At 41.9% G+C, this 27,268-nt stretch overlaps 2 protein-coding genes across 8 annotated transcripts in view; both read left to right on the top strand.

Moving 5' to 3' along the window:
- Positions 1-10,644, top strand: part of LOC130199348 (neuron navigator 1-like) — an 80,712-nt gene extending 70,068 nt beyond the window's left edge. For all 5 annotated transcript variants that reach the window (XM_056422764.1, XM_056422763.1, XM_056422762.1 and 2 more), the window contains 16 exons: positions 1,064-1,147; positions 2,195-2,291; positions 2,406-2,527; positions 3,473-3,657; positions 3,761-3,923; positions 4,015-4,192; positions 4,313-4,401; positions 4,534-4,632; positions 4,747-4,918; positions 5,567-5,832; positions 5,945-6,096; positions 6,187-6,258; positions 6,370-6,575; positions 7,076-7,194; positions 7,301-7,489; positions 8,163-10,644. In XM_056422764.1, coding sequence (XP_056278739.1) covers positions 1,064-1,147; positions 2,195-2,291; positions 2,406-2,527; positions 3,473-3,657; positions 3,761-3,923; positions 4,015-4,192; positions 4,313-4,401; positions 4,534-4,632; positions 4,747-4,918; positions 5,567-5,832; positions 5,945-6,096; positions 6,187-6,258; positions 6,370-6,575; positions 7,076-7,194; positions 7,301-7,489; positions 8,163-8,258 — 2,289 coding nt within the window. In that variant the 3' untranslated portion in view covers positions 8,259-10,644. The remainder of the gene's footprint in view (positions 1-1,063; positions 1,148-2,194; positions 2,292-2,405; positions 2,528-3,472; positions 3,658-3,760; positions 3,924-4,014; positions 4,193-4,312; positions 4,402-4,533; positions 4,633-4,746; positions 4,919-5,566; positions 5,833-5,944; positions 6,097-6,186; positions 6,259-6,369; positions 6,576-7,075; positions 7,195-7,300; positions 7,490-8,162) is intronic.
- A 348-nt stretch (positions 10,645-10,992) lies between these two features.
- mybpha (myosin binding protein Ha) lies at positions 10,993-27,067 on the top strand. 3 transcript variants are annotated; one of them, XM_056422794.1, is made up of 12 exons: positions 10,993-11,245; positions 12,884-12,937; positions 13,500-13,634; positions 14,077-14,244; positions 16,845-16,933; positions 17,038-17,230; positions 18,115-18,254; positions 19,191-19,350; positions 20,156-20,292; positions 22,934-23,120; positions 23,669-23,729; positions 26,299-27,067. In XM_056422794.1, exons 1-11 carry the CDS (start codon positions 11,002-11,004, stop codon positions 23,707-23,709), a joined length of 1,548 nt encoding a protein of 515 aa, XP_056278769.1. In that variant the 5' UTR covers positions 10,993-11,001; the 3' UTR covers positions 23,710-23,729; positions 26,299-27,067. The 3 variants fall into 3 exon arrangements, with proteins under 3 accessions (XP_056278769.1, XP_056278770.1, XP_056278768.1); XM_056422795.1 differs by having other exon boundaries at positions 12,881-12,937; positions 23,684-23,729; XM_056422793.1 differs by having other exon boundaries at positions 12,881-12,937.
- Positions 27,068-27,268: the final 201 nt, after the last annotated feature.

Here is a 27,268-nt window from a genome sequence, read left to right as displayed (position 1 = left end):
TATAAAAATGTATACAAAATGATGAAAAATATATTAAAATGCATTAAAAAATATTAAAATGTATATAGCAATAAAAAGTAATAAAGTAATAAAAAGAAGGGAAAAAAGTAATACAGTGGCGAGGTTCATTTGAAACTACTATGAAAAACAAATACAGTTACTAACCAAGTAATTTAGTTGGTATGAGTCTGCTTTAATCTTGCATCTGGTCAGGTCAGTCAGGAGAAAAGGCTGAAAGACGACTGAGAGCGCGAGATCTGGCACATGTGCAAAGGGTAGTCCCCAATTAAACACATTTATTTGGCATTTTCCATTAAAATACAATAGGAAAAAGACACAGAGAGAAATTTAAAATCCAAGCCAGTATGTCAGTCATATATAATCTCTGTGCAGTCTCAGCACGTTTATTATTCATGTGGAGCTTGAGTAATGCTAACCTTCCCCTGAACCTCTCCGAGCCACTTAGCTTTGGCACACACACACACACGCGCGAGCGCACACACACGGACACACACAGACAGACAATGGTACCTTGCCCTTTCTCTCCCCTCCACAAGGTTGTTTCATACGACCACCATGTCAGCGTTTCCATGAGTCCAAGTGCAGCAATATAGCTCACCCATTATGGACGGTTTCAAGCAGCACACATCAATCAAGTATTTCTTGTGTGTGAATAGGCGAACAGATGCATGGATCGCAACCTGATTATGTGCTGGTTTAATGACTTTGCTGAATGCAGTATCAAACTGTATTTTACATTATGTAAAGAGGGGGAAAAGCAATTGTCCCTTTCTGCGCAGGTGTTTGATGAATTAGGGAGAAGGAGAAATTTCCACAGGGACATTCTGGTGTTATTCGTCCTTTTACCATCTCGTATACGAGTGATAAACAGGCCTAGGAAATCTATTGAATCTGTTCCTGTAATTATATTAAAGTTTCATTAGTGTAAATGATGCTGTCACAGACCAAAACATCAATAATAATTTCCTGTTATAGTACTACTTTAATAAATATTTGGGGGAAATTATAATTATTGCCTTTGTCTTTCATCTTCTACGAACAGGCAAATCTGGTGGCCGCCTTTGAGCAAAGTTTACAAATGATGACAACTCGGCTGCAGAGTCTGTCAATGACCCAGGAACAGAAGGTAACTTGGCAGCCGCACTTTAAAACACAAACAATCCCAAACCTTAAATACAGCTGCAGCGTAGTCTCATGAGTCTGCTGAGAGCCGGCAGCGTGGTGCTAACATGGAGTGAGACATCTTTGGTCACAGCCTGCGGCGAAGAGCTGGAGTTGCAGTAAATTAGAGGCCAAGGCTGCAGTGAGAAGAGGATAGAGGATCAATGAAAAACAACTTTGCTTACGGCTGAAGGAAATGTGCAAACAGCTGGCATGTGCACTCACACCACACATTCCACCCCTGCATTCTCCCGCCTTTGGACCTATTTTGTTGTGAATAAATTGATCAGCCTTCCGAGGCAGTGTTTAGTGTATGCATGAATGTGAGGAGCCTCTCTCAGCGCTTCATGCCTTGCTGCTCTCACTGAAAGGTCCGTCCAGACCACTCCAGAAAAAGTCTTTGTTGTTTGTGCCAGCGCATTGACCTGTGCAGCTCAGCCCGGCTCTTTAACCTTGAGGAGATGGGCCGGCCAGCTCTATTTAAAGTGGAGTGGGTTCGACTTTAGCACACAATAAGCAGCACAGAGAGGCTCTGTTGTTCTGAACTCTTTGTACTTTTGAACTGTTAACATCGTGATGGGGATTAAGCCCACCAGGTGTATGAGCTCGTACTCTGGGTTTGAGTTGTATTGCTTATCTAAAACATCAGACAATACTTCTACTCCCTTAAAATATAGGAATATATCAGTTTTTTTTTTTGTCATTGTCCGAGTGCATTGGAAATGATTTTCAAAATGTGAAAAAAATAACTGCACTGATGTGGGTATAAATTAGGTTATGATGAGTGAAGCAGTATTACTTTGATGAATAATTAGCAGGTAAGAGTTCTAGTCTATTACCAGAAGCTTTGTCTAAACTGTTTATCCTGGAAGACCTTATTCATTGAAAATAATGCAGAAAACAACTATTTGATGATAAAAAGCTGCTTTAAAAAACCTGGTTAAACTCAAACAGATGCAAACCAATCTATTTCAACCAAACCCGCTGACATTTATTGAATTTGTTTGTGTAGGACACAGAGTTGTTGGATCTGAGGGAAACCATTGAGTCTCTGAAGGACCGGAATGACGAAGCCCAGGCTGTCATACAAGGCGCCTTAAACACCCCAGGTAACATGAAAGCTTTGGAGATGGACCACTTGGTCTTTCTGTTTTCTTCTGTCTTCTCTGCACATCGTCTCTGCACATTTGTCTCTTTTGATGTTGAGCTTTCTTGTTTCCCAGACATGCGGATTCGACGTCAGAACTCATGTGAGAGCATCTCCAGTCTCAACAGCCTGACCAGTATGTCGAGTCTGGGTAGCTTGAAGGACCAAGATGCAAAGAAGAAGAAGAAAAAGAGCTGGGTAAGAAAGAAACATTGTACTCCCACAACCTGGTGTTTGTCTATGTGTATTACAGTCTCCATCGTGATAATGACATAGTAGTAAGTATGACCAGCCTCTCCCTCGTCTGTGTTGTGTAATTTATTTTTGTTTTAATTAAGTCTTTGAGGTGAATGCAGTCATTTTATCCCTAAAGCCTCTATAATATGTCATACAGCATTATGGACCATCTAAAACTGCAACGCAATCCTCAAATACCCTCAATCTCTGCTCTTTCACCTCCCTAAACTACAGATTGACACTCTGTCTATAAATATAAAATTTTAACGAATGTAATTCAGTTCGAGTGACAATCAGCAGACAAAATGTTCCATAAAAAGTAGTTTAATCACTAAAGTTTATAAATTGCGCTTCTCAAATTATATTTCTACCCATTTAATCCATGCTCTGTTTAATTTGTAATGATGTTTTAACTTAAACATCATTACAAATTTGTACAACTTTACCGAGTACATTGTCCCAAAAGTGAAGTTCTTAATCAGCAAAAACATGCACTGACTGTTCTTTGATCTATTTGCAGAAAATGAATGGAAGCTTAAATGAATTTAGCTTAGCTTAACATAAAGACTAGAAACAAGGGGAAACAGCTGGCCTGGCTCAGTCCTAGCCACCTCACAGTTATGACAATACACCAGAAAGTGTGTTGGGGGCTAGCTGTTTCCCTAAATGCTACGCTAAACTAATATTTTACAGACAGATATGAGAGAGTGTTATTGATCTTCTCAACTTACTCATGACAAGAAATGTAATAAGTGTCACCCAAGATGAGAAAACACACCTTTCATTTTGCATTTGTCATATTTATAACAATCCTAAAAGAGGTGTACATCTCTTTTATTAATTAATGCAGTAACCCACTGAATATTGGTTTAATTGTCTGTCTCCTCATCCTCTCCATCTGTGTAGCTGAGGAGCTCCTTCAACAAGGCATTCAGCATTAAGAAAGGCTCCAAAACATATTCAGACATTGAGGAAATTGCCACCCCCGACTCCTCAGCTCCCAACTCCCCAAAGATGCTCCATGAGGGAGCAGAAGAAGTAGAAAGCCAGTTCTCATCCCTGAAAACATCGGCCTCTGCCACTTCTTCTGTGTAAGTACACACAAACGCCTTACTCCATCTCTTAGCTCAATAGTAAGAGGCAACTTCGACTTCATGGGGGCGTGGCCATGACGAGTGCATCCTTCTCCTCCAGGATCATGGAGACCACAGAAGAGGGAGACAATGAGGAAACGGCGGTGTCGGACTTACGCTCAGAACTGTGGGTGAAAGAGAGAGAACTGACAGACATCCGACTGGAGGCCTTGAGCTCTGCACATCAGCTGGAGCAGCTCCGAGAGGACATGAACAGCATGCAGGTTGGTTTTGCCTGCATGTGCATATTCAGTAAAGTCAATAACTGAAGTATATGTACAAATGATAACTTTACCGTACCTTCCTATGTCCTAGCTAACGGTGGAGAACCTGAAGGTGGAGAATGACCATTTAAAAACTGGCTCCGGTCCCACCTCTTCCACCTCCCAGCCTTCAGGCCTGGCCTCTCTCCTGGGCCCTTCACTGAGGCAGCCAATGAGCATGTCCCTCACCAAGTCTTTCAGTCTCAGTCTGAATGATTGTAAAGATCCAGGTAAGAGACACGCATTGAATTCCACCTATTATTAGTTCACGCACATACGCACTACGCAGTATACATAAAAGTAATATTTCTATACTATTTTCATAATTTAATTTCCTTCAATCTTTTCAGACGTGTCTTCTGTCGACACGCAAAGTGTGTCTTCCCAGCGGGATGAGGAATGTGCACGTGTGCTTGTCCACATTGGAGATCAAGTAGAGGTAAACACAGAATACCTTTAATGGACACAATAATGTCAACAGCTTTAAATCGAGCAGCAGGGAGCTTGTGCACTCATTCTCCCTCTCTCTCTCTCTCTCTCTCTCTCCCCCACCCTCTCTCTGTCTTTATAGGACAGTAAACAGCAGCAGGAGTTCTACCTTGGCTCGGTGCTGGTCAATGCGAGAACTGGCTGGTCCTGTCTCGACTCAACGATATCTAAGATTTTCAAGGTAAGTCCGTGTTTATCCTCTCACACTGTGTGGACATTAGTGGTTCTAATAAATAGAATAGCTGGGATTTAATAGTTCAGTCCTTACTTATTTTCTTTTTTTCTTTTTCTCCAGGACTACCTAACTCAAGTGGACCCGACTGGCAGCCTGGGTCTGACCTGTGATTCGCTGCACATGTACCAGCTGACCCCGGGAGTGCAGAGGGTGATCGGAGGGGACACACCTCAAGCCTCACCGTACCGTAGTTTCAGCAATGGTTCAGCTCAAATACTTGTCACTTTGAAAGGTTAGTAAGTGTTCTTGACTGATATTAGTCACTTAAAATTGCATATAATCCACTTTCCTTTTAATTGATTTCCTATCTTCTAAGCAGCCACTGGTCTCTGGTATATTTTAGAAGTTCGGTGCTCTGTAAAACTAAACTTTTACAGATTGGTTTTTGCCATCATTTTGCTTTTTGAAAGTGTTTGAATCTCCCAGTAATGCAGTTTATTTAAGATGTTCTGACAAACTATAATCACAGATGGACATTTTGGAAACAACAAGGAGTTCCTGTTCAGTCAACCATGACATGAATGACCAATAGGGAGAGATTTCAAAACAGTCCCTGGCCGCTCAACACTGTACTGCCTTGTGATGATTACTCATCTTTGACAAGAAAATGAAGGCAACAAAATCCATATTGTGACAGATTGTCCCACTCAACAGACGACATTTTATTGTTCCACCATAGAGAAATGAAAGAAAGCCAGTTTGTGTTTAGATGGTAGGACATTTTAAAACATGCAATGAAAGAACATTGATATATTGGTTAAAACATGAAAAAGCATCAGCATTTCCAGGTTTTTCACACACCGTGTTCACAAGAATTTAATAATAAATATGTGAATCCAATTGCTTCTCCTCTCTCTCTCCCCACTGTGTCTCTCTCTAGGTCTCAGAGAAAAATGTGTTGACTCACTGGTGTTTGAGACTCTGATTCCGAAGCCGATGATGCTGCACTACATCAGCTTGCTGCTGAAGCACAGGCGGTTGGTCCTGTCTGGGCCGAGCGGGACAGGGAAGACTTATCTGGCTCAGCGTCTGGCCCACTTCCTTCTCCAGCGGAGCCGGACTGACTCATCTGAGGCCGACCATGAGACCTGTCTCCTCGGGTGCAGCGCTGCTGTCACCTTCAACATGCACCGGCAGTCCCAGAAGGTAGCACATTACGCTGGATTTTTGTCAAGCAGTTATCTTGAAGTCCTTTTTCTATACAAACGTGGATCTCTGCACACAGAACATGTATAATCACCCGTCTTTTCTTTAACAGGAGTTGCAGCTGTATCTGTCCGATCTGGCAAATCAGATTGACAGAGAGAGTGGAGGAGAACTGCCGCTGGTTGTTATTATAGATGACATTAGTGATTCACCAGCCATCACTGAGCTTGTTAATGGAGCGCTCACCTGCAAGTATCACAAATGGTGAGTCTCTTACAGTTACGGTATTTCCCTGAAATTATCACTTGAATAAGATTTCATGAAATAACTTAATTTTCTCTGTTGATGTTTCAGTCCTTACATCATTGGGACAACCAATCAGCCTGTGAAGATGTCCTCTAACCACAGTCTACACCTTAGCTTCAGGTGAGTACAAATAATCTGTTTACCTTGCCTCCTCTTATTTGGATATTCAATTAGATGCAAAATGAAGCTATCATATAGAGTGAACGTTATGTTTTTTGTACATGACGACAGGATGGTGATGTTCTCCAACAACGTGGAGCCGGCTAACGGGTTCCTGCTGAGGTACCTGCACCGTAAAGCAGTGGAAGCCTACCAGAAGAAGGAGCAGGACTCGGCACGCCACCAGGCTCTTCTGCGTGTGTTGGACTGGATCCCTCAGCTCTGGTACCACCTCCACACTTTCCTGGAGAAACACGGCACTTCAGACTTTCTCATAGGTGAGGGACCGTTTACAGCAGGGGTGCTCAATACGTCGATCGCGATCGACCGGTCGATCGCGGCGACCTGCGAGTCGATCGCGGCGTTGTATGGTAGATCGCATGACATAAAAAAAATTTGGCCCGCCCCCCTGTCACTTTCTCTATAGCGCACATTACAGCAGCAGCATGTCATTTCTGTCTCTACGTGTCGCGTTAACAGTCCTCTGCCCGCCGTCTCGTGCGCTGCAGAGCTCCGACACCGGTTTGCGCGCATTGGGACGGAGCAAAAAAAAAGTCACTAGCACCCCCCGTCAACAATTCCTTCTCGGCTCGCGCGCGACTCTCACTAGCACCCCGTCGGTCGATCGCCTTGACTTGGTCACATAATAAGTAGCTCGCATGCTGAAAAAGTGTGAGCACCCCTGGTTTACAGGGTTATAGCAGAAAACAGGGACCATTGGGGGATAATTGGATCGGGAACAAGAGATTAATGAACATGAAATTTCACCTCCTTTCAGGTCCCTGCTTCTTCCTGTCCTGCCCAGTATCAATGGCGGAGTTCAGGCAGTGGTTCATTGACCTGTGGAACCACTCCATCATACCATACTTGCAGGAGGGAGCCAAAGACGGCATTAAGGTGAGCACACACACACACACACACAGATATCCTCTATAGTGTGGCATTAGTGCCAACAACAACAATACATTCATTCCATTACCTCTTTCTCTATACTTTCTCTCAGGTGCACGGGCAGAAGGCAGTATGGGAGGATCCAGTAGAGTGGGTGAGGGGGACTCTCCCATGGCCGAATGCACAGCAGGACCAGTCCAGGCTCTTTCACCTACCTCCCCCCAGCATAGATCCACTGAACGAGGAGAAGAAGCCCCCCAAAGATACACCTCCCCCCAGCACACTGGAGTCAGATCCACTGGTAAGAGTGATGGATTCTGTTGATAGAGGGGGGAACTAGTTCAGGGTAGAGAGGATGTGTGGTAGGTATGCAGGTATGCGGTATCTGATGTCAGCAACAACAATATTAAAAAAATATTTGTTTAAATACTCCACTGAGGTTTTGCACAGCTCTAATTTAAAAAAAGTGACGCAGTTAATTTTTTCCAGACAATAAAACTCAACATGTGTCTAAATAATAATGCAGCTGATCTTCTTTAAGAATACATAATACATAGCAAAACAGCCCAGCCCCTGCATGGGGCATTAATATCCTGCAAGGTTAAGAAATTGCCCCATGCAGTTATTTGCAACAGCCAGGTGTCATTAATCCTCCACTAAACAGTGAAATGTAACAGACACTCAGATGTGAAGATTTACCACGTTTCTTGTGGTTGGGGATCGTTGTTTGGACCTCACAACAAATTTGAAGATGTGTCCTTGAAAATGATGGTGGGCAGTTCACTTTGTTCACACTTCATAAGCCCAACAATTATCTCAACAATCATAGAAATGTTTGTCGAGTGAAGATCCATAGTTGCCATAATGCTTAAAAAGGTATTTCAAGAAATGTTCCATATATGTCAAGCACAATCTAACCCTGTAAAACAAAACATGTCTGGTAATCTTTCTCTCTGTCTTTTCCTGCTACCCAGATGGCAATGCTGCTGAAGCTCCAGGAGTCGGCCAATTACATAGAGTCTCCAGAGCGGGAAGGATGTCTGGATCCCACTCTGCAGGCCACACTGTGAGAATAAGATGCGACTGTCAGTCAATCAATGGAACTATGGACTCTTCATTAAGAATGACACAGTGGGTGCAGTCCCAATGAGACTTCAGAGACTCAATAATGAACTTAACTGTGTGCTCAGTGAGCAGCTACAAAGCTAAATGTAAAGAATCTATAGAGAGATGGATTATGGAGGACGGGTCCGCTCTGCCCTGCTCTCAGAAAGGAAGCTGTGATGATCATGTCAGGGAAGGAAGTCAAATTGTCTCTTGCCCTCAATTTGTTCCAGATGGGTTGTTGTTAAATCTGCAAGTGCATGGTAACCGGAATAGTATGATGCAAAATATTACCTATATTCCCATTGATCAAAGTCCATTGTTTTCTTTTCTTCTTTTTTTCTTGCCTGACCCAACTTTCACCACAAATTATTGGTGCTTCATTTCATAAAGAAATTCACCTCAGATGTGACTCTGAATCCCTCAGAAGTCGGTTCATCCCTTGACGACAGCCAAAAATGCACTTTATTTTCTACTTGTGGTAATTGGATTTTCTGAGGCTTGTCGGTGGCTGTGTGTCTAGCAGAAATCATGCAGTTCATTCGTAATTCCTCTAGATGGCAACATCTACTCCTGCCTCAGTGCTCTCCTGGTGTTCTGACTTGTGCTCAGTAGAGCATAACACACACTTTAACAGAGCTATGAAAATGGTCCTGAATGTTTTCTTTCTCTTCAGTTCAGCCATTGTGTCATTTTTGACTTGAATATCAGAACAACAATGCTGTAAGACTAGCATGCATGGGGGAATAATAAATGGAAATCAATGAATCGGTTTTAGGGTCGACCTATAAAGGAAATGTATTAATGTGTGGACTCGGTAAGCACTGGTTTCCAGAGAAACTGACGTTGACCCTACTCAACAAACTGTATTGTAAACAGACAGAATTAACTACTTGTTTATTTAATCTGCCTAGACAGCCTAACATTTTAGACTATGCTTGCGTGTATTCTGTATTCAGATATCAGTTTCAAAACATAAAGTTATCTTGTGATAGATGAGGATACAGCTTTGAACATCTTGATTTTGTAGGATTTTATACTGAGTCATCTTCAGCTATCACCTATGTATACCTTTAACATTATTGACAGCAGCAGGAAACACTTCCTTCTTCGCTAACTTAATCCCTACTGAAGTGAAAAACATCAGTAAAAAAACTGCCATTAAGTGATAATAATCTGTACAAAAAAAAGAAGCATTTTCCTTCCTCGTTGCATTTGCTCCTTCTCCTGCATTGTTTTAAGAGTAAGGGCTGGGAGATCAGAAAAGTTGAAAATAATGTTCTAGTGTCTTCCTCCTTTTCCTCTCCTTCATTTGTTTGCACATAATATATGTCAGTGTCCTAGATTACAGAGAGTATTCATTGCTTACATCTGGACTGTCCTTGTGAAGGAAGAAAGAAAGAAAAGATGTGGACAAGGAGGAAACCTTTACCCGAAGTACCTCAGACTGCCATATTCTGTCCAGATGTTCCTCTCCTGTCCAAACAGGGTGCTGATGGAAAGGAGAGACATGATGCCTAAGTCTATCTGTGCCTGATACACAATTGGCCTGAAGCTGCTTTCGAGCTGCTTTAATTTACCACACGGAGGCCTCGATTAGAGGAGACGTCATCACTTCCTCTCACATAGTCTGATGTCACTTTAATGTCATCACCTTGATGATTTAGGTAGAGAGTGGGTTATCAATTTTGACCTTTGGCTTGTATTCATAGGGATAAGCTGTTCTCTAACATGTTGTGCCAGTTAGCTCTGCAATAGATGATAGTGCGTGTCATGGCTGGGCTGCTTGTGTGCGATTTGACAACATTTTAAATGTAAGCGTGAAAGACTTGACATCTTTGTGGAGTTGCCTGAGAGTTAAGGCAGAGTAAAAACAAATGTTTGCCCGGAAATGTAATGTAGATGCATGTATCCCTGCTGTGTTCCCAAAGTTTGATTTCATCGGACCTACCACACTTAACCTTACCACGGGAGGGATTTTTATTAACTGGATATCTTCCTCTTTTCACATTGTTTTTATTAAGAGCAGATCTTTGTTTTTATTATGCAAATATTTGTAAAGGTTCCTCTCTCTTTTGTACATGACATCACTATTGTAAACACTGTAAATAGTCAGTGCATCTGCGACAACAATCACTAAAATGTGTAGAGATCTAAGACGAGATTGGCTCTTGTATGCAGAAAATGAGCGTCCGTGGTGGTTTTATTGTCTTCCGTCCGTGGGAAGGCACACTTGGCTTAAAATGGAGCCTAATAATGGTTGTATGGCATGTCTCTATAAACACATCAAACCCCATATGTCAAACATTGAGCAATGGACACAATAAAGTCATGCCATTCTTCTCATCACGACCTGTCTTGTCTGTGTTTACATTCAGTTCTCCACGAGGGGGCGCTGACACTCCTGTATATGATCATTGATGAGGCTCTATGAACATTATATTTAGATGTGGTGGTTTGTGTTCAAACTAAATGCTGATACAATTGTTTTTAGTACAAGTTAGACGAATGTGTCTGATCATAACAAGCCCGGGGTGTCCTGCCCGCGTGTGTCACGGGTCCTGGCTGACGATGTGGCTGAAATAGGGAGGGTGTTAGAGTCGGGGCATGGGTGGAGTTGTCTCTAAACCCAGCAACCCTCACGCTATATATATTTCTTAAGATCCCTCCTGGCTCTTTCATCCAGAGGACTGTCAGTCTGTCAGCACAATGCCAAGCAAACCTGCGCCCATCAAGAAGTCCCCTGTCAAGCAGGCGGCCAAGAAGGCGCCGGAACCGGCCCCTGTAGAGGCTCCACCTGCGGAGGCTCCACCTGTGCATGCTGCACCTGCGGAGGCTCTACCTGCGGAAGCTCCACCTGCGGAGGCTGCACCTGTGGAAGCTGCTGCAAATGAGGAGGCAGCTCCCGCACCCGAGGGAGAAGCAGCCCCCGCTGCTGAAGGAGGCAGTCCAGGTACTCTGGAACTAAAGGCGCCTCGATAACCGGACATGACATGGCATAACTAACTGTTACACAAAGCTGACTGATCTCAGCTCGACCATGACCAGGATTGACTTGGAGTCACAATTTATTGATTGTAGGGACTGCTGCCTTTAATTAAACGTTACTTGCTTTTAGAAGCACGTTTTGTTCCCAGCTCTAACTAAGTTAAATAAACAATAGACTAAGCATCAAACATCTGTCAGCAGGATACAAGTTATGCCTTGTAGCCGAAGCTACTCAGCTTTACTGTAATTTGATAAACGTGATGAGTGCATAGTGCAAACACAGGGTGAGTAGCCTATTCCTCAAAAACGAATGTGTCGGCCTAGTCTCTGGTCTGCTGACTCCAACACACTGCACGTGCAGCAAAGGAACCAGGAGGATGGTGCAGCCTTCTGTCAACTTCATCACTCTTAAAACAAAACTGTTGCTTGTTGAAATGTAGCTTTCATGAACAGTGGAGCTTTCTTATCCTCTGATGTTGATAGAACTGAGTGTGTGGACTCTTAATGCTGGTGATCAGTGGTTATTTAGGCTTTGAAGCTATGAAAATAAGGACAATTTAGGTATGTAGTCAAATGTATTCACCCGTTTTTCTGAATCTACTGTAGATCTCTTAACTTGCCAACATATATCCAACATCTACAACTTGTACTTCCAGTATGTTTAGTGGTTGTTTAAGTCCCTGCTGTCCCTGCAGGAACAGTTCTTGTGAGAAGCAGCACAACATGCATGGGACTGGATGTTGTCGAGTGACTGGTGTTGTTTTTGCTGGCCAACCTCAACATGTAACCCCTAACTTCAGCTGATGCCAGAGGCACCAAGGGAGCCCACGTGCCAACGCCTGCTGAGTGTAAAAGCACAACACATGCGTTCCACACACACAAGCTGTAATGCATGATGTGTGTTTGTGTCCCACTTTGTGTGTGTGTGTGTGTTACTTGCTCATCATCCGTTGTGTGATTGTTTGTAAAGTTAATCTTGAGTACATTTTCATCTTTGAGCCGTTTGTCTTTTGAACCAACCCGAGAGGCTCCACTTTGCGGCCATGTGATCTGCTGTGCGTAAATGTTTTACAATGTCTCCAAGATATGTCTGTTTTTGGTTCATGAATCCCTTCTTGTCTCTGAATATTGGAAGTCGTGTTCCCATTTCCATTCTGCTGCTTGCTTCAGTGTATCTTTATGAGTGTATCATGATCAAATGAGCTTGAAAGTGATTGAATCCCAGCGTGAGTAATGTCCTAGTGTAAGTCACTAATTGGCTTTCCTAATGGCATTCTAACACTAGCTGCTGCTGCAGATGTTCCCGCTGACGGTAAACATAAACCACCGCAGAGACAAAAACATTAATACTCAACCACACAGCGCAAACAATGATGACTGCTTTATTGAACATATCATCGAACGAGTGCCACCCATCATGCTTCCCCAGATGTGAGGACGAGTGGATTCTTAACAAAACTTTGAAACTCTTCCATATTTCTAAATATTTTCCAATGAAATGATTGGGCAGGTTGAAATGTCACTTGACAGAAAAGATGCCCTGCATATGTTTAATCTCTCAAACTTTAACCTCCTGCTTGTTTGATGCTGGCTGCTCCAGCAGAAGCTGCTGTCGTTGAAGAGCCACCAAAGGCCTCAACGCTCCCACTTCCTGCAGGTAACACCCACACTGGTCTTGTTGGGTTATGAGTGAACACTTCCGTTTTACTATCACGCCCTTACTTTTTTAGAAGTAGCGATTATTTGATATTTTTGCTTTAATAACGACTAAAACCATAATTTAGATATTCAAATAGTTGCACATACTTTTCTGTCAATCAACTAATCAACTATCTTTTGCAGTTGTACATCAGGTGATGACTCATTATGGAAATATTTGTGCAGAATTATAACATTTTACCTGAAATGATTCTGAATTATTAAAAAGCTCCGGTTCCATCTTCTTAATGTGTGTAGATTGTTTCATACATTTTAAATGTTTGAGTTTTGGACAAAACAAGACATTTGAAAATGTCACCTTGGGCCGAAGGAAATTTGTCAAAGAAATGTCCTCAATTCATCGTTTAATCGAGACAGTAATCTGCAGATTAATTAATAATGACAAAAATCCTCCACACATGATGTAAAATGAAGGCTATGGAGACGTTTGGTCAGATTAATGTCCTCTTACTGTCCACGTCAACCCTTTACACTGTTTGCACCTCCTTCCCCTCCTTCAGTCCCCACCAGCGCTCCTCGAGACGTATCTGTGGAGGATGTGACCGATTCCAGCCTCACCATTAAATGGAACTCGCCGGAAACCATCGGAGCCTCTGGCCTGGACGGATACACCATCGAGTACTGCAAGGATGGAAGTAAGTGTGTGTGTGTGTGTGTGTGTGTGTGAGACTGCACCTGTCGCCAGAGTGTCAGAGGCCAGATGGAGTCGTAGCTGTGTCCAGGCCGTATACGGCAGCCAGTGTTTCACCGGCTGTCACTGTGCTGTATCTCCTCACACCACTTTTAGAAGCGCGCGTTCGCTCAGATGACAGCATGCCTTCTGAGGTTTCATCAGGCCAAAGGGTGCTCCTTATGGACATGTGGTTTGTAAACTTGTTGACAGGAGAAACACCACTTAACATATCCCATTAAAGGATATTTTCCTCTATGAAAATGGAAAAAAGGGAGGAATGTGTGTGTGTGTGTGTGAAGAAATATCTTGCAGCCTGACGAGCTATTGTGACATGTATTCTTCAAAGTGAAACCAGCATTGAAAGCTACATACTTTACAAACACAAACACTGTGTTCCCCTGCAGCCGCAGACTGGGTTGTGGCTCAAGAGGAGCTGACGACTGCTAATCTCTTCTGCATCAAGAATCTCACAGCCGGTGACCTGCTGCATGTGCGCGTGGTGGCTGTAAACCGTAGCGGCCGCAGTGAACCTGGAACACTTGCTCAGTCTGTGCCCATCCGAGAAATTGGTGGTGAGTAGGAGCCCATGTTTCACTATCTTCTATCCGTGCGGCTGTACATGCGTGTCACGTGTGCAACTTGTCTTTTTCTCTGCAAACGTGATTCTAAATTCTAAAAGGCCAAACTAAAAGTCCCTGCAAAAGAGTTTTTTCTCCTTATGCAAGGGCAACTTCTAAAATGTATTGTCTCCAACCTCTTTATCGGGAGCCCGCTGGTGGTGGTTCTGTAACTTATGACCTCTCAGAAAAAAAGCTCATGGTGCATGCAGTGAGAAGGAGGTATTAACTGCCGGGTGGCTAAAATGAACCAAACAGAAGCATGCACATAAATCTTATAGGTGCAGACAAGACATTTCGTTAGCTGTAAATCTTACTCACACTTGTCCACACATCGTCAGTCTTTCAAATAAGAAGGTGAAGCACTCGCTGTCCTGTCATGGTACATGTGTCACTTAATGTCTTGCAATAAATAAACACTCCATAACATAACATGTCTTCATTATACCTATTTCAGTTTCACTTCAAATTCACTTTTATGTGATTAGAAATATTAGCCACTATTCCTCTTGCTCTGGTTTATTTTAAAAAGTGCAGCAAATGGCTTAAAAATACCCCTTAATTACCAACTTGACACTATTGACCTTTTCTTTGCTTCGTTTAACTGACGTTGGTTTCGTTGCTCACACCGGGTCACATTGACGTAATGCAGACCTGAGATGACATGCCCCAGTTATCCACTTTCAGAAGGACAGCTGAATGTCTCTGGGTGTATTTCCTGGTCGGGGTTCAGACTGCAGCGAACAAACAGGAAGCAAGTAAGTGGAGAAATGTAGTCATGCCAGGAGACGTGCTGGTCCACCGAGGGGAGTGACACATGAGCCTAATTGATGGGTTCTGTGTGGCTTGTTGACGGGTCAAATCAGCTGCGTCAGTCACATGCTGTCCTGACCAGTCACCCATCTACATCCAAGCTTCTGAGAAAGACACACTATCCAGGATATGCTGAAAGCCCCCCACAAAGACTCTTTATCCAGAGACAAAGACAGATTATAAACTGGTTGCAGGAGGACTTGCTGGATGCTGTCATGCCAGCAACACTTGGGGCGATGCTGGGAATGATGCTGATTAGCAGGGATTACTGTTTGAGCCAAATCTGGAGGCAGCCCTGATCCTCATCGGGATGGTTGGTTCCATGGTCCTTATGTCAGCCTCTGCAGCAATGATACGGTTACAGATGTAAGGACAAAGAGGATGAGACGCACTGGGCAAGAAACCTGGTTAGAAGCTCCGCAGAATGATGTACAGAAGGTGGGGAGTTAAATGAGAAGACATTTTGAGTGGAGAAGGAGAAGCAGAGGCTGCTGCAAGGCGAGAGCCGGGTGTGATGGAGGGCAGCAGGTTGGATGTGTCCTGTAAGCCCAAAGAGCTTTTCAGACATTTGCTGCTTATGCAAAAACATGCAAGGGATCCTGATATGTAACACCTCAGCTATCCAACATAGTGGTGAATTAGATGACTCAAGTCCCAACTGCGGTGCAATTATATCCATACAAGCAGTTCTCGCTTTTGATTTGGGCGTGTTCAGTTTCCAATCTGTTGTACTTCATGGATTCTACATGTGATGTTTGACCAGTCCAATTCGTTAGAACGTGGTGAAAACCTCCCGCTCCTGTTGCATTACAGGAGAGAAAAACATGTTGGCGTTTATCCTAGTGTCTCATCACCAAAGCTATTTTAAGAGCTCCTGGATGCAGGGTCTTCGTATTTTGCCTCTCTGCCCAGATACTGTACTTTTCCTCTTTCTGGAGCTAGATTCTGTTGCTATGTATAAATACTCAGAATTGTCAATAAGACCGTGACGTGGATTTATTTTTGACTTTGATAACAACACAGATGCTGAACCCTTACTGAAGTGTTGTTTATTTCATCTTTTTTACTTTATACATGTGTTTGTCGTTGTGTAAGTACGATAATATTAATGCTAATAACATTTAATCTTACATGCAATAATTATTCAGATTTTGATTATCGATGAATTGTTTAAAACGGTCATTTATAATTTCTCAGAGGCCACATTGATGTCTTTAATGATTTTTTGGGGGATCCAGAAGATATTTCATATATAATGATATATGGTGGCAGAAAAGCATTTTAAAAGCTCAAACCAGAATATGTGTAGCATTTTGTCTTGAATAAAACATTAAATTGATTGTTGAAATAATTGAAGATTAATTTTCTTTTGATCGATCAACTAATTCTTGCAGCTCCCATTAACAAATTATAATCCTTCATAAAAGAATAAAGGAAAAGAACACATACCTACCAAAAGGTTTAATATCAATATCTTAAGTCATCTTCTCTTGTTTTGCTGGAGCCCGTCTATTTTGGTCTTGTTGACCTGTCCTTTTGAGCAGACACATCCCACTTTGAAGATACGAACGGGAAGTGTGTACACAATTTGAAGAATACTGGCTGGTAATGTTAGCAAATGTTGTCGAGAAGGGTATTTCTTTAAGTAGGTGTCCAGGTTAGGTCAATATAATAAAATACACAAAGCAGGTGATAGCTGAAATGAAAGATAAATATGGCTGACTTTATTTCTTGTTTTTCAGAGCGTCCCAAGATCCGACTTCCCCGCATTCTGAAATCCTGCTGTGTCAAGCAGGTTGGAGAGCAGATCAATCTGGTTATCCCCGTTCTTGTAAGATGCACATATACTCAGTCTGTATGGTCCATGAATAACGGTGCAGTTATCACAGACAACTTTACAGACGTCTCCTTGTCTCTCTTTTTGCAACTCCTCAGGGAAAGCCCAAACCTGTGGTGTCCTGGCTGAAGGACGGGCAGCCGGTGGTTCCAAGGGTCAACATCAGGAACAGTGACAAGGACAGCATCATATTTATCCGCCAAGCTCAAAGGGAGGACTCTGGTGTTTATGAGATTACCGTCAAAGTAGACAGCTTTGAGGACAAAGCCACCTTCACCCTTCAAATTGTGGGTGAGTCTCACTTGGATGCATGTGTGCGTGTGTGAGAGGTGTGACTGTGGACTTATTTCAGACGTATCTGTTGAATCTTCTCAGCTCGTTGTGTAGCTGGCTTGTTGACTTGTTGGTTGGGAGGCTCGTGACTTGCTCTAGCAAAAATTAAAATCATTAGCCGACATACACTACCGTTCAAAAGTTTGGGGTCATCCAGACAATTTTGTGTCTTCCATGAAAACTCACTTTTATTTATCAAATGATTTGAAAATTGAATAGAAAATATAGTCAAGACATTGACAAGGTTAGAAATAATGATTAATATTTGAAGTATTAATTTTGTTCTTCAAACTTCAAGCTCAAAGGAAGGCCAGTTGTATATCTTATATCACCAGCATAACTGTTTTCAGCTGTGCTAACATAATTGCACAAGGGTTTTCTAATCAGATATTAGTCTTCTAAGGCGATTAGCAAACACAATGTACCATTAGAACACTGGAGTGATAGTTGATGGAAATGGGCCTCTATACACCTCTGGAGATATTTCATTAGAAACCAGACGTTTCCACCTAGAATTGTCATTTAACACATTAACAATGTATAGTGTGTATTTTTGATTAATGTTATCTTTATTGAAAAAACAGTGCTTTTCTTTGAAAAATAAAGACATTTCTAAGTGACCCCAAACTTTTGAACGGTAGTGTACATCACACCAACAATGATGACCTGTGACCCTGCTCTCAGCTTCTGCTGTTTAAAAGGTGTGGCCTCATGTTGCTATTAGCATACAACTATCTGGTTCACTTTGTATCTTGGGAGCAGACACCTTTTGTATGATGTTAGGAGAACCCTGGTTATGATGTTAATCCTTTATAAATACTTACAGTAATGTGTCTCCTCAGAGCGGCCTGGCAGTCCTGCCGATGTGAAGCTGGTGGACACCTGGGGCTTCAACGCTGCTCTTGAATGGACCCCTCCCAAGGATGACGGCAACACAGAGATCACTGGATACACCATCCAGAAGGCCGACAGGAAAACTGGGGTATGACAGATGTATAGCAGGCCAATCACATTGTCAGGCTGTTAACCGGATTCACACTCAACACAAGAGGTCAAAGGGAGTCACGCCATAGATGCCTATGCAGTATGTTTTGATGTATAGTTCAGTGTCTGATTTTGTCTCATTTATGGGCACGTTGCCACCACAACACGGGTCAGATGTCTTGTGTACCATTTGATTATATTCCCCATTGTAACAATTGCTTCTTTCATTCACTGAGTGCATTGGCATTATTTACATGATTAATTTTGCTGTGATTTGAGGTGTTTATAAACTTGCTTTTGTTGTATTTATTCTGAACAACATCGACTGACATCTGAAAATTGGAAACACAAGTAATGAATGCTGACCAATCAGAGGTCGAGCAGTTTCCACCTGGGATCTCATGTCTCTGGTGTCAGCTATGGCATAACTTCAGAGCCAATTTTTAAATATTGTATTTGTTTATTAGTGGGGTTAAAAGTCACTTCATTGACTGGGTTTGCATCAAACAAAATACTGGGAATAATTTTTTCTTTGGCCCTGGGGTTTGCTGAATAGTCGAATAGTTTAAAATGAAAATACTTCTGTTTAAAGTTGTGACTCATGGTTCTACAGGGAGAGATGTAAGCAGAATACCGCTGCTAGGGAACATTGAAACTATTTAACACCTACCAGAACAGAACCTACTGGACTACATTTGTAGGCGAGGACATATATATAGCTCACACTACATCGCTTTCTGTCTGTCTTATATAAATGGTGGTGTGGTGAGTAGAGAGAATTAGCCCAAAACGGGCATCCCAACCATCCTGTAACTGCCAACCTGAAGATATCAAGTGAATGATGGGTTGATTGATGGCCCACTGGTAAAGACCAATCCAATAGGGACACATCACAATATAGTTTTCTATCCATCTGGTGTGTGTCCATCCTCAGGAATGGTTCTTGGTGCTGGAGCACTGCCACAGGCTAACTACCACCGTCACAGATCTCATTATGGGCAACGCGTACTCCTTCAGAGTGTTCGCTGAGAACCAAGTGGGCATCAGTGAGATGAGCACTGTCACCAAGGGGGTGGCCACCATCCAGAAGACAGGTGACCTTCTTGATTCATTCCTTAATTCCTCTCAGGTCAATGTGTTAATTATGATGGAGAGTTTATGGTCAGTGTTGCGTTACAAGTGCACACTACTTGTACTTTAATGAGCTGCATATGAGAGTCTTGTAAGTGTGTGTTTATTAAGCGAAGGCTTTTGGAGTGGAAATTGCTTTGGCACTGCTTCAATCTTAAGTGGGTAGCTCTCTTGGCTAGTGCTCAGCTACTTCTGAAATCATTTTTAAGAGGCTCTGACAGTATTAAGACAGATGGCAGAGCAAATGTTCCTCTTCGTGGTGCCTGTGCGTGTGTTTACGTGTGCCTACATACCTGCATTTGGTGATGTGGGGGTGTGGGGGAGGGGGGCTGGGCTGTGTCGAATCATATCTGTAACTCTCCTTACTCAGTCACTTCCCACCGTAATTGGCCAGTGAAAGAGTCAGCTGGGTTCGACCTTCTCGCTCTGTCCCTTTTCATTCTTGACACCACTGCTCTGTCACTACTTTATTCCCGTTTTTAAACATCACAACACTAGTTGCCAGATATGGTGCTATAGGGATAACCTTGGAGAGAGGAAGTGACAGAGTATATTGTAGCAAAGAAAAAACAGAAGGCAATTAAGGGGTGAAAGATCTTTCTCCGTGAACTTTCACAAACGCTTTTAGCATTTTAGTTCAAGCAATACTGTCAACAAAGAAAACAAGTCAATGAACTTGTTCAAGGGATAGACACATATTGACAGCACAGGACAGTTAAGTATTGTAAGAAGAAGTGCTTGATGAAATCGTGCTCCATGTGTCCACAGGCATCGTCTACACGCCTCCCGAGTACCCGGAGCGTGACTACAGCGAGGCGCCCAGGTTCACAACACCCCTCATCAACCATGCTGCCACTGTGGGATACACCACCAAGCTGCTGTGCTCTGTCCGTGGAAGCCCCATGGTCAGACACTATACACTTTATATAATAATAATAACATATATACTTGAACAACTGGTCATACACACCCTGCACTTATCATAGAAGCCCATGGATATTGTTTCACGTGTGAGCCCATCACCCTTACTTCGACGTTTCCACCATATCTTATTGCTGTATTGTTTCCAGGATCACAATAATGTCCCCATTATGCCTCACTTAAAGCTAATGCGAACAGCTAGCTTTTTGATCACATGCTCACTTAACATAGCAAGGAGAGGCTGCGAAGCTGAATGTTGCGATACATTTGGTAATCTATAAATAAACACTTTTTCTTTTGGCGAAATGGGACCCTCGATAAGTCATTTGAGGTTGTGATACACTGCTTCGAACGAGGTAGTAATGTCACTGCTATAAACATCCACTGTTGAAGTGGGGCAGGGCGTGCACTGGAGTGTCGATGTGAAGTTTCAGTATGTCTCTCACTGCTGCTCTGGTTAAACATATCTGTACAGTTGTCTGGCTGTCACAGACAGTTTAGGTAGAGGGCCATGGTGGAAATGCAGCTGATGATGTGTCCTAGCTGTCCTTGACTACTCAACGAGGAACAGTCTGCACATGCCAGTGTATCAGAGACAAATCAAACAGGAACTAATGTAGACTCCGGCAAACACAAGGATTCAAGTGAAGAGGGGCTGGTCCCAGTAGATATAGGGCATTTCCCAGAACTGTCTACTGTCAGAGCCTACAGTGAAATGCTTCCTTATCACAGGCGTTTGAGTGGAAAAGACCCTCTATGTCTAATTGAGTCGTTGAGCTGTGGGCAACACTGATCATCTGTAGGGGACCACAGACAGAAAGACATTCATTCTGTGAATGTGTACTTGCATATGGAACTGCTGTCCCAGGTCAAGCCCTCTATTTAACCAATTAAACACACTTAATTGCAGTCCCTTACACATCTCTATAGGCCACATCATTCTAAATACTTAAGTCAAATTATATTTAAAAAACACTTCAGTTTAGTTTACCTCTCAAACTCTCTGTCTCTATCACCCTGCCATGCATGTTCTTCCACTCTCTCTCTCTCTCTTTATTTTTCAAAATAAAATAGTTCACACAGGGCATTTGTGTGGAGCATGTGTGTGTTTATGGGCTCAGAGTCCAGAGTCATTAAGGACTGCCGAATGAGCTCCAGCTTAACAGCCTTTAGCGTGATGAGTTGTCCTGCTGTGTCTGATGAAGAGTTGTCACATACAGTGGCAGAGGCTACATGGGGAGCTGTTAGAGAGATAAGCAGGGAAGACAGAGAAGAGACAATGATAAGAAGTCTAGTCTGCTGTCCTGTCATGGCTAAGTGGAGATGAAACTGTCACCCTATATTTGCCAGCTGTCCAGACCGCAGCAAAGTTATCAGTGTGGCTGAGTGTTCCTGTGACATCCCCACACAGGGATGCCCAAGGACAGAATTGTGATGGGACAGGAAAGAATAGGTTAATTAAACAAGAATATGGGCTCTATTTTTGTGCTGGACTCCGACCTGGTATTTTCTTTGGGCTGAGGACCAAGAAGATGTGTTACCAAATGGTTATTAAGATGTTTCACTCTGGACCAACGTGATGGACAGACACAACTGACCAACATTACCCTCTTCTTAAAAGTATCACTAACTGGGGTAAAAATGCATTATATAAAAAATATTTTTCCATAAAACCTCTTCCCAGTTTCATGCATAGATGCACTAATCCAAACTGTGACGTCATTTCATCATATATTTTTGAGGTGATACCACACTCTTCAACTAATTTAAAACATGCAGGTCTTCCAAGATAAACAGCAGAAAAAGTTTTTTAAGTTTGAAATCGAATCTTTTTCAATGTTAAACCCTGCACCTCCACATCCTGGCGCTTGCATATTTTCAGAAGTCAGTTCAATTAATATTAATCTGTGGTTCTAAAAACTATTTCCAGTTGTTTCATCAGAGAATAACTTGTATACAAAATGTTTGACCTTCCTTGCTATCAAAGGCAAACGCCAGTTTACAGACTTTCTAAAATAGAAGAAAGATGTATTAAGACTTGCCTGTAGCAGCAACACATAACTAAATATGTGTCATACGTTGGTAAGGAAGTGTTGTTCAAACCCTTCTGAAATGTTTCAGCTTAGCTGAAATCCAATAACCAGTCACCTTGCATGAAGCCGGACCGTGAGGAGATCCATGCAGGGAGAGTGTCACTGACGCCCAGTGCAGCACATACCTGAGTAAACCTGTTCTACTCTGATTCTCCCCGACTGTCACGCTCATCATGCGCCGTCTAAGCTCACAGGAGGATAAGTCATTTGTATGTCTAATGCGAAACAGGAAAGACTGAAAATCAGTGTTGTGATGGTAAATGGATATCGCTTTAGAGACCACAGCTCATATAGAAAAAAGGGAAATGCCAGAAGCTAAAGTTGTTTAATGACATCAATAGTGACAACTTGGAGCTTAAAAATAGCATGTTTTCTTTTGTTTCATAAATTGCTGATTGTAAGATTTAAATGATATACTTGATAACATTCTCATTAACTGTACCGCGTACCTGTACTATGGTACTTGGACAAAGCAGCAACGGTATATTTGAGGTAAACTATAATTTCTAAATCTCTCCCTTCACCCTCTCAGCCTAAGATCGAGTGGTTGAAGAATCAGATGGTCATTGGAAACGACGCCAAGTTCCGCCAGAACTCGACCCAGGGCATTTGCTCCCTCGAGATCCGTAAGCCCGGCTGCTTCGATGGCGGTGTGTACACCTGCAGAGCCAAGAACGAGCAGGGGGAAGCCGTGGTCTCCTGCAAGTTGGAGGTCAAACGTACGTATCTAAAGGCAAATGGAGGATAACGTTTACCGAATCTATTGAGGTCACAAAATCTACCCGAATAAATTGTTCCTTATTTTAGGAAATAAGCGCATTCACATTTTTGCCAAGAGTTGGATTGGGAGATCGATAACAATTTCATGTGCGCTAAATATGAAGCTAAAACCAGCAGCTGGTTAGCTATACATAAAGACTGGTGGCATATCAAAAGTGTACTTATTGCTAAGTTTAAAGTTATTTTTTTATATCTTAAACATTTAAAAAAATAGATGTTAGATTGATGGATTAAACCATATATGAAAAGTTAAACGGTGACCTTTAGAGGGAAGCTGTTTTGTTTCACATGGATTGTTGACCACTGTTTACAGTCTTTATGCTAAGCTAAACCAAATAGCTGTTGGCTATTGTTTTACGTTTGGAGAACCTGGTATTGGTCCCAGTTAATGATTCCAGTTTCCATGTCTACACATTTTAAACAATAATGTACCAGAAATGCATTCCATAAAAAAACGTATTTAAACTGTATATTCCTCTCTTGACAGAGATTATTCTTTCAGAGGCTGACAAGGAGAAGGGCAAATAATTCAACGCCCAACTCTAGAGGTAAGAAACAGAAATATCCACTGCTGTGCAAGCAGCCTGGGATTGTTCAATGTTCTTGCTCTCTTTATACTTTCTCCATTTTCTCATATACTAACACTAACACTGCTCATTACGGCTTTGACACGCGTATAAGATACCAACACAGTTGTTTAAGATTCAGATCTGCTCTTCTGCTCTCTTGTGTTGCAGTGTTCTTAAACTCATAGCATCCAATTAAAACTAGTAAAAGCTCATTTGTCCTTCCTTCTTGCCCTCCTCTTATCTCCTCCTCTGAGCAACCCACTTCTGTTCCCTCCTCATCCCTGCTTTTGGATGTGCTAATGTGGCAAAGATTAATGTCAGTCAAATGGAAATACTAAATTTGCTGTTTTTACAGCGTTAATATTTCTATTTATACCGTCACTATGAGGCAGACGCATTTGAGTTTGGGCATTGGCACTTTCACGTAAGCTTTTCAAAGGCCCAAGTGGTGTTGCCTTTCATGGAAAGCCAGGAGGATTTACTTGCAGTGTAATTTCAACTGCTGACAAGAGAAGACTCAAAAAAGCATTTTAAAGTGGAGTGACGAGAGAAGGTGGCAAGATTAAGAAAGAAGTGACAAAGAGATGGAGAATAAAAGGGTAATTTAAGCAGGGAAGGATGCGTTATCATAAATAATATGTTGTTGGTAAATGGATATAAAGAATAGTTAAAGGTTGTAAGAGTTGGAGAGAACGATAATGGTTTTATCTTACTGTGAAAGACGTACCACTGCTTCTTTTTGCGTCACTGAGAAACACTATCCCTTCCATCCCAGCTGTATATTCAAAACATGTGAGCAAAGGGCCAATTAGATTATTTAATACCTTTTTTAGAGTGTAGGTCTCTCATATACTCTATATATCCCTTCGCCTCTGAACCTTGATTCTCTGCTGGACAAAACAGTCTGTTGGGTCACTTTGTATTGAATGAATGCTTCATCAACTACCTCGCCTTTTTAACCCTCGAAGAAGACTTTTTCTCAAATGCCTCCACAGTGAATCATTAATGTGGGCCGTGTCTAAAAGCACCAAAGCGATATTCAAACATTTGTTTACAAACTCATATATATATACATATGTATTTATTTATTTTAGCAAAGACGCATGTTTTTGAGAAGCACTGAACTTGATAACTTTGATTATTCTGCACCATTTGTGTGTGAGTTTGTATACAGATGTTTCGATCGTTTTGCAGCTGTTGAATCCCTTTTTACTTTAATTCATTAAGACTCCTCTGTTTTTTAAATTCTCCTTTTTCCAAGTAGGCAAGCAGTGAAATACTAAGTTTTCTTCAACAATTCAAGTTAACAGAGGGTGTGTAATTGAGAAGTGGTTCTATTTTTTTAGTGAAATATCCATTTAACCTTGAATATAGTTGTTTTACTCTATTAAAAAGACAGGATGCAGTTGTTTTGCTACATGCACGCAAAAGCTCTGACCTTCAGTTCAGTCAGGGACAAGTGTGTGTGTGTGTGTGTTCACACTATACAGCCTATGCGGTCACACGGCTGCCTGACCAAGGGGGCTCAAGTGATCCCGTCTGACTGCATCCCCGATGTGCTTGGATGCATTCACGCCTGTATTTACAGAAGTCTACTTGTGATCACATTACCAAAGATGCATCTTCATGCCAAGTGTAAACTGCGCCGTATAGATGATGTAATGACGCTTGTGAGTGTCAGGAATCCGTCCCATCAGACACAGTGTTGTTACTCCAGATGATTTGTCACTGAGTTAAACTCCTCACATTACCACACATCAACAGTTGTTGAGTGGAGGGCTTTGAGAAGAAGGGGAAATTGGCTAAGAGGGCAGAAACCGAGCCAGATATACCTTGATGGGAAATACACTGTAGTCTCAAAAAAACAATCCATACACTCACAGCATATTTCTGGCTGAAGTGATTCTCAACATCTCATGACCCCATTTAATTCTCTTCTTGTTGTAATTATCTGTCCACCAGTGAGAGATCCAGGTCTTATGTTTTAAGGTTTGCTTGTGTGTGTGTTTGTGGCCAGCATGTTTTACAAATCTTGTGGGGACAGAAATCTGTTGACGCAGTCGATTAAATTAAATTCAGTTTATTTTGTATAGCCAGATATAACAAATTACAAATTTGCCTCAGCGGGCTTTTCAATCTGTGGACACACGACATCCCTCTCCCAGGACATCACATCGGATCAGGAAAAACTCCCAAGAATTTGAAAAAGCCCTTTAGGGGGAAAAAGGGAAGAAACCTTCAGGAGAGCAACAGAGGAGGATTCCTCTCCCCCGATGGACAGAAGAAATAGATGTCATGTGAACAGAATGTCACATTGTGGGCACTCCCCTTCTTAATGGGAACAAAATGCAGATCCCCAAAATATAAGTCTTTACATTTTAGGGTGAAGACTTGATTTAAGGTAATTTTTTATTTAAGTTTTGGTTCAGTGGAGGAAATTAATGTAAGTCAATGAAAAGTCCTCAAAAGGTGTGTGTGTGTGGGGGGGGGGGGGGGGGTATAATGAATCCTTCTAACCCTTTCTGTGTGTCTCTCTTATCTTGTCCAGAGTGTTTGAAGAGAAGAGAGAAAGAATTATTGCAGTCTGCGCAGCAGTGTGTACATAATGAGAGGGAAATAACAACAAACCAACATCTCCATATCGATTTCCATCCCGACTCACTCACTCCTCACAGCAGGGAAGACCCACGCCTCCCAAATCATCCCAGTTTGTCAAACGTTGTCTGTTATTTGTGCTGGTGAGCTGTATGTCAGGATATATTTACAATGTTTTCTGTCTGCCTGTGTCTGGATGTTTGTTACAATGTATTTATATGTTCTACTCAATAAAACAATGACGCCTTGGACATGATCTGGCATTGGCTGTATGGATGATTAATAACAAATGTATTTAATTACAAATTATGTAGATTTGTACACACATTCTAAACATTCTAAACATATATTACATTTTAGGTTGGGTTTAGATGCAAGTTTTTGTCATTGAATACAAGTAGATCTGCCGTGCTCCGGCTTACAGGAGATGGCAAGACGTCATTGTGATTTGTCCAAATTACAAACAAATGTGATTCAGCCGGGCTAATGGTTTTGGATTCATCTGCTAAGGTTTTAATATCTGTCTGGAAGAGGAATTTCTGTTTGTTTTACTCAAATCATTGACATAACAAGCAAATTAATAACATTTATGATTAAAATTCTTAAATATAATATGCCCTGCTATTTTATTTCGTTGTATTGTATATTTGTAAACATGTTTTCTGCTGCTTTACAAAGTTTCCCCCTTGGGATGAATAAAGTAATATCTAATCTAATTTAAACCATCAGTGTCTGGGGATTTATTTGCTTTCAGTCTAACCATAGCTTTCTCTATTTCTATTTTTGTAATGGGTAAAGTCAAAAGGTCATTCTGGTCTTTCCCAATTACTGTTAGGACCAGTGTCTCTAAACAAATTCTAATTTAGATAATAGTTCCTGTAAATGTTTTCAATCTCCTTGGGTTCATAGCTATTTGATTTGTA

This window comes from Pseudoliparis swirei, chromosome 9 (genome assembly GCF_029220125.1).
Source record: "Pseudoliparis swirei isolate HS2019 ecotype Mariana Trench chromosome 9, NWPU_hadal_v1, whole genome shotgun sequence".
Taxonomy (NCBI): Eukaryota; Metazoa; Chordata; class Actinopteri; order Perciformes; family Liparidae; genus Pseudoliparis; species Pseudoliparis swirei.
Note: the sequence above shows the minus strand (reverse complement) of the source record. Positions and strands in the feature narration are given on the sequence as shown.